At 30.3% G+C, this 7,749-nt stretch overlaps 1 protein-coding gene across 1 annotated transcript; it reads right to left on the reverse strand.

The window, feature by feature from the left end:
- Window positions 1-1,949: 1,949 nt before the first annotated feature.
- LOC107191967 (ras-related protein Rab-8A) lies at window positions 1,950-6,875 on the reverse strand. Its single transcript, XM_015581121.1, has 5 exons — window positions 6,739-6,875; window positions 5,378-5,438; window positions 4,568-4,706; window positions 3,209-3,412; window positions 1,950-2,163 (listed from the first exon to the last, which is right to left on the reverse strand). Exons 1-5 carry the CDS (start codon window positions 6,860-6,862, stop codon window positions 2,065-2,067), a joined length of 627 nt encoding a protein of 208 aa, XP_015436607.1. The 5' UTR covers window positions 6,863-6,875; the 3' UTR covers window positions 1,950-2,064.
- Between the last annotated feature and the right edge of the window lie 874 nt (window positions 6,876-7,749).

The raw sequence follows: 7,749 nt of genomic DNA on the forward strand, positions 1-7,749 counted from the left end.
ATAAAATAATAGTAACAATTATTATTCTTATTATTAAATAACGCTAATAATGAGAATAATAATTGAATTTTATAATGGTAGAGAAAAATGTATATCACATTACTTCTAACTGCGATGTGTACCAGAATGAAATTTTAAACAAATGTTGTTCAATCATGAAAAACATTCTTCAAAATGTGAGTATATTTTTGGAGAATCAATTCTATATTTTACATACGTGCATCTATATTATACACATACGTCCGATAAAACTTAACTCTTTAGTTACAACTATATGTACTTTCACTTTTCTACATGCGGCTAATTTATCGGGAGTGTGCGTATACAAAAAAAAATGAATGGAATTTTGGATACCAAACGTAAACACGAACCAAATTTTCAATATTCGCTTAATGAACAAAAGTAACGCGTATGAGAAAATTAGGCCTATTGTTGTACAGTACTTGTATATACGTTTAGTGGTTGCCTTTCTACAAACATTTCAAATTGTTTCAGGGAATAAAACATAGAATCAATCTCCCAAAAATATTCCATATTTGTTTTAAAGAGTGTAGATGTTATTCATTCTGTACCTATTATATCTAATACCATAATACATATAGTAATGTAATTATATTTTATATTTTATAAATACATAATTACGTACTGCTGAGAGTATAAACAAAATTAGTACATAAGAATAGTAACATTTCGAACTGTTAAGTCACAAATTAAATTGACAGTCCAACACCTCAAAAACGGTTTCTTGGAAATCTGTATTTATAATGACTTTTCTATCCTTCTGTACTTTTGTTAAAATGAGTCATCATATTTCTTCGGATGTATAATTATGTATATGTTTTAAGACCGTTGTATAGCTTGACGTAATGTTCATTATGTACATGTTTTTCTTGTATTCTTTGTTACCGATCGTTAACACATCTTTGTATGTATCAGGAAATGCGTTTTCTTAAACTATTTTATATTTATGTAACAAATTTTCATTAAAAGTTTTCAACTACAGTTTTTAAACCGGTTGTATATTAAAGGTAATTCGTTTTTATAATTCAGCTCGGTTCACGTTTCGTTTACCTCGTTACAGCGGCTCCAAAATAGTTCTCGTACTCCATAATTGATCTCCCCTCTTATAGTACAATAATAAACCAACAATATAAGCAGCATTTTACTTGAATTTTTTAAATTGAAAAGATTATAGTCTATGCAGTTTCTTCAAAAATTCAAATTCTTCTTGAACTTTTACCTTCTTTACTTGTTTACATTATTTTTTAAATTTTGTTCTCTCGCCTTCTTTACATCGTTGGATTTATTACGTTATTACAATTTATAAGTGTAATAAAGTTATATTGTAACAAAAAGAGATCAAGTATAATGTACGGAAGCCATCTTGTTAGAGTTCCTGTACTTCTACAAAGTCTTTTTAGCAATTATCGCTTAGCAATAGAGTATAATTGTGCTTTTCTTATACAACTAACGTTGATCTGCCTGTGTAATCTTGTGGTTCAACGAGTTATCACTGTTTCGCTGTTCGTAAGTCAGAACGACGGTGCAAAAATGTTAACGATAATGTTTGTAATAGATCGCGTTAATATTTTGTGTCGTGTATTGCGAATCGCAGACATCACAGACGGGCAAGTCGATTGAAATTTATAAAAACTGGACATTAAAGAAAGAATTTAGAGTGATGGATACAAAATTTCGATACCTGTTTTTTTATTTGTTCAAAAACACGTAAAAATGTTCACTTTGTATCGAGTAAATAAATTATTTATTTAAATTACAAACAATTATTCAAACAATATTCTGCCCATCTATGATGAACATATAAACTACTTTTTTCGATACAAAAAATTTCATTCTATCTCCTCCTTCAGTTCCAACTCCGCCTCTCGCGGAGCGAAGAACCGCGTTAGTTTGAAGTCGTTTCGCATCATGCGTATGTACACTTACATATAGAGACGCGGCTTCCATTTTCTTTTCGTTTTGCACAGATAAAATCCTGTTCGGGGCGAGTGTATCGTGTTTTGTCAATTTCGAAGCACGCCTTGATTGCTTCGATTAAAAAAATTAACATGTGCAACCCCAAGCGTCGTCTTGTTGAGACGGCAACTGAGCTTTGATCACACTCTCTGCTCCTTCCCTCTCTGAAGCTTCGAATAAACTCGCCTGAAAATACAGAAGACGGACTACATTGTGGTAATAATGTCGAATAATACAATGGTTTCTGTAAACAATTTTATGGGGACACTTTTGTTGGTCAACCAACTCCTTGTCAACGTTTACTCACACACAGTCTCTAGCAAATAAGTACAATTTATCTCGACAGTTCAGAACAATAATACTGATCATTGCATATGAAATTTGTATCGAACCTGTATTATTCAGATCACCGTTGAATTGCTCTATTCCCTACTAAATTCATAAGTGTGTATGCAAAAAGTGATATTTATTGTCCGAAATATTCAGTATGCACATGTTCGATTTTTTTTTTGTAGGAAAAAATGTGCTTTTTGAACTTTCTGGGAGAACACAACCAAATGTAAACATTCAAACTTATTGTATTTGGCAATAAGAGAAAAAATTATTAAGATTAAAATCAAGAGTATATTATGTGCAGATACCTACAATTAAAATGTATCATATATATTTGCTGCTTTTTTTTTTGGAAAAAAAATATTTTTCACATTCTCGAACGCTAGTTCCCTTAATTGCATCTACCCTTCAATTGATGTTGCAGGATTATCAGTTAAGTAGAATGTAAAAATTAAGCAGCTTAATTCTAATACAATTTTACTTACAATTAGTACTTTAACGTAATGAGAAGTATTATATTTTTTCTACTCAGTTGCGTTGCGTATTGCATTTCGGCCCAGGTATTTATTTTTTATAACATAAGATTTCACCACCTGACGAATGTTTTTTTTACACATTTTAAACACTTCTCGACGGGGGGGCTAGTCCGTGTTCTGGGGGGGGCCAGGCCAACCCTGGTACCTACCTAGTTACGCCAATGCCGAAACGGCGTAAATTTCTAATCTTTTAGGGAATAAATATTGAATTTAATAAAATATACCGAATTACTTATTTATACATATATCTCATAATATAACTTCTGAATATCGAAAATTTTATATTGTACAATCTAATCATTTTTTGTGCCCGGTGTGTATGTATAATTCTAATTATTATTAAATAATACAAATAACAATACCCGGCGTCCGCGTTGTTCTCGTATTCTTCTAGCCAAAGTAAGAAACGCTTCCTCGATGTTAATGTTTTCTTTGCAAGACACTTCGAAAAATGGCATTTCGAAATGATCTGCTAGAAATTGTGCTCTTTCCGCATCAATAGCTCTGCGTGTAGTAACGTCGCATTTGTTCGCTGCCAATACCATCACCACGTCCGGTGGAGCATTCTGCAAAGAAAAAATTCTCATCTATTTATTACGAAGGGTGATATGCAAACAAATAAAGTAAAAGCGAGAAATTAAAATTGTATTATACATATATTCAAAACGTTGCCTTTGAAAAAATTGAAGACTTCGGATACTAAACTAAATTGTATAATGTACATATAATATATCTGAACCCCAGATCCAGAATGTATTAAGTCCATTTTTTAAAAAATCACATATTTTACATGTTTCCTGTATCAAATATTTCACATTCCGATGGTAAAAATTATTTCGTTTTAAGTCGTCTAGTTTTTAATATAGGTATATAATAGTATAAAAATGATATTAAGTTCATATTTTTAAAACAGTGTAATGTCCATCACATAGAGGAATTAATGCAAAGTTCACCATTTCTATATGTATATGTATAGAGACTTGTCTTAAATCCATTCAATAGTTCCAAGGTAGCGATTGTTTCTTGCTCAACTCTTATCGAACGGTTCCAATATTCCAAAATTACATGGTTTAATACACTCTGGCTCTGGGGTCCAGATGCGTAGTGTATCATAAAATGTATAATTAATTAAAAGTCAATATAAATTTCGTCAAAGGTACCCTGATGATTTCATTAATTATAAAAGACAAAAGAATTGGAATCTGTCATTTTGATGGCTTTGGTAGTACTAATGTTAAATCAATCTGCAATTGACTTTATTAATAATTTTAAATTAAAATTAACAAAGTTACTTTAACATTTCGAATTCATTTTTTCATAAAAAATCATTTTTGGAGCTCTAGAATCATATCTTATGTCATTCCTTAGAATCTGAAGTATACTGAGTGAAGTCGAAAATGTAGAATAAAATTTTTTCGTGTGATACTTCGTTTCCAAGATAATCGACTTTGCACATTCTACTTATTCTCACCACAAATACAAGTGTTTTAGATGAATTATCAAAATTGGATTTGCGCAAAGAAACCGGCTGAAAAAATTGTATTTTACGCATTTGACTTATGTCCACATAAAAAATCACTTTTTGCCCGCCTGTACCATCACTTCGGACGCACCCTGTATACATATGTATATCTATGTATTCTCACAGTATGTTTTATCTACCTGTCTTATAGAAAAAATTAAGTTATGCGTTTATTTTAAATTAAGGTAGATATGCTTACCTCTTGAATATTTCGTAGCCAATATGACAGGTGATTAAAACTATCTAAACTAGTTACGTCGTACATCAGAAGAATACCCATAGCACCACGGTAATAAGCTGTGGTTAGCGTTCGGAATCTCTCTTGACCGGCAGTATCCCTTTAATAAATCAATTACAAATAACAGTAATTAACAATGCATCAATTCTAAATTTTGTGCATTATATTACGTAATAGTATTACCTATTATATTTAGTATTTTTATTTTATTATATTACATATACATATATTTCTTTTACTCTCTATCCTCCTATTCTTTATGTTTATAATGATTCATCTAGTATAAATATATGAAATTAAAATTAAAAAATATCTGTAGGGTACTTTGAGAAAATTGTATTTTGAAATGTAAATATGTACTTTACTAAAATTCTCTTTTCACAAATATTTTCAATAAAGTTTATTAATAAAATTTAATTGATAGAGTAATATAACATAAACATGTAAAGTTGTATAAAAATTTATAGTTTAACCATAAATCGTCAGCTTAGGAGATTAAGTAAATGTTAACCCATTGTGAACGAGAATTTCTTTTATAAATAACATTATACAAAGCTTAAATAAAGAAGACTTAAATTTCAGGAAGACAGAGAAATGTATATTGTTTCATTATTGTCAGAGAACGAAATAATTTGTTTGCTGCAATAATCGCGACTGCCGATTCTCTAATCTAATAATTCGTGAGTTCCATCTGGAAATTGTGGTTTTTGCCTCCAAATATTACTGTGCTGAATGAAAAATAAAAGAATTATACAAGTTGATACCACTCACCAAATCTGAAGTTTAATTGGTGTTCCATCCAGGTTAATTATCTTTTGCTTGAAGTCGATACCTGTTGATTCATTTTTGTCGTAAGAATCACGACATTTCAAAACAGCTTAATTATAATATTATTTATAAAAATCATATAACAAAAACTACATACTAATAATACAAAAATTGAATGTAATATTATATTAAAACTATCTAGGCTGCCGCTAACTATTTGAAAACTATTTGGAAAAATGATATGCTTTTATGAACGCAATAAATTCTAATGTATTAATGAAATGTCGCATCATCGTTATTGTAGGATTAAATAGTTCTTTTTATAAAGACTAACTCGGACTATACAAAAGATAACATATATGTATATAATAATTATGGAAAATGTGTAATTTGCGCCGATAATTTACTTTATTGTTAAAGTTCGGTACTTTATTATTATTACTTTTTTAATATTATAAATATGACAATCTTATGTATCAATATTTTATCATTTCTTTTTCACTGTATTATACACCAGTATTCAACTTGAGTAATATGTCTCACATATCAATTAAAAACATAAGAACACTTCTCTATCAGCTGATTGATGACAGCTAACCTCATTTCCCCAAAGGACCGTCATCACGAAAATCACAAAAGTTTCAATCAATGTGAATTTGTCCAACAATTCTTTTCTCGACTAAAACTTATATGAAATTACTTCCGTACACTTTATCTATGAACAAAACTTTGTATGATTATTTTAAAACTTACAACAAATATCAAATGTTTTCCTAATAATAAATAAGTTTTCCAACATCCTCATTAAGAAATTTCATCTAAAATAATATACACCTGTTAACACAATTGAAAGGACGAAACACCACCAACGCCGACATTCGTTACAGTAAATCGTTGAAATCAAAATTTTTAAAATGCTTAAAGCACGTTAGTCACAAACATAATTTGTCTTAAAACTCAGAAATTACACGTAAAATAACAGTATATTCCTATCAACACAACTCAGGAGTCAAAACACTAACACCGATGGTTTTAATTACAATAAATCGACCAGATACTTATAAATTTGAATTAAATGTAAAATTTTAATAAACGATATCGTAATAATCGACCAACGATAAACACAACTAACTTTTCGAAGAATTTAGAATTTCATTTAAAATAACGATATGCTATAAATCAACGGAGTACTCAGGAACACAGTCGGTTTATAAATAAACAACACTCTTTTAATAAAAAGCGAAACTGGTTATCACACGAATTCCCTAGAAACGATTGTAAACAGAGCCATCAAGTTGATCATTAAGCATCGAAAGACCTATTTGTGCAGAAAATAATGGGGATTCGGTCGATGGGTTCCTCACCTATGGTCGAAATATATGTGTCGTAGTAACGTTCGTCACAATAACGATGAACGATGCAGGTTTTCCCGACGTTCGAGTCACCGAGCACCAGAACTTTATAAGTGGCTGCAAAATCGAGCGGCATGTTTGCTTTAAGCTGTTTTTGATCTGTTGTCGGGTCAAGAAGAGAGTCGTCGGCCGAGGTTGTTCTTTAGATACTTTAGGAGTGGAGGATCGATTCGAGGCCTGCGCTTTTCTCGGTGACTAAAGCTGCCTTCACAATCGTTACATTTCATTTGACATGCGCGACTAAGAATGTTTTCAACATTATTTGAACCTGATACATTCTTATTCGAACGTGAAAATCTGTCTCTTCACAATATCGAAGTTAAATGTTGCTTAATTGGTTTGTTCGATAATTCTCTGTTACTTTAATAAACTATTTTATTATTTTATCGAATGATTTGTAAAAATTATTTTGTGATTACATTATATATAATTTCAGATAGCCATGGGTATTGATAAATTCATATACTATACGTACAGACTAAGAACAAACAACGGGAACCAAATTAAATTGAATCTCTTTTCTTCACTTTCAGAGTTATGGAATTAAATATAGAATAAATAACTTACGAAATTTTATGAATATGACTGTTTTAGTTGTTTTCACAGCTGTATACTGTATGTGTCTTAATCATTATTTGAACTACTTTTGTGGACGAAATTGAAATACAGAACAAACTGTTGACGGAAACGGAAAATTAATTTCTCTTCAAACATTATTATGTACGTTCATTTATTTTGTGCTATCAAAATTCACTGTCATATGTATATAGGTCAGCAATACATCTTCTGAAACACATAATACGTGTTACGAAAAGTAACGAACGTTTTTCTATCGTAAATCTTTATCCGTAATAAACAATCGCTAAAGCAATTGTTACTCGAAACATTCCCCCTTTTTTTATAATGTTATATCATTTTTCTGGCGAAAGTAAAATTTCTTGTCGATAAGATAAAACCTATCAA

This window comes from Dufourea novaeangliae, unplaced genomic scaffold (assembly GCF_001272555.1).
Source record: "Dufourea novaeangliae isolate 0120121106 unplaced genomic scaffold, ASM127255v1 scaffold248, whole genome shotgun sequence".
Lineage (NCBI taxonomy): Eukaryota > Metazoa > Arthropoda > Insecta > Hymenoptera > Halictidae > Dufourea > Dufourea novaeangliae.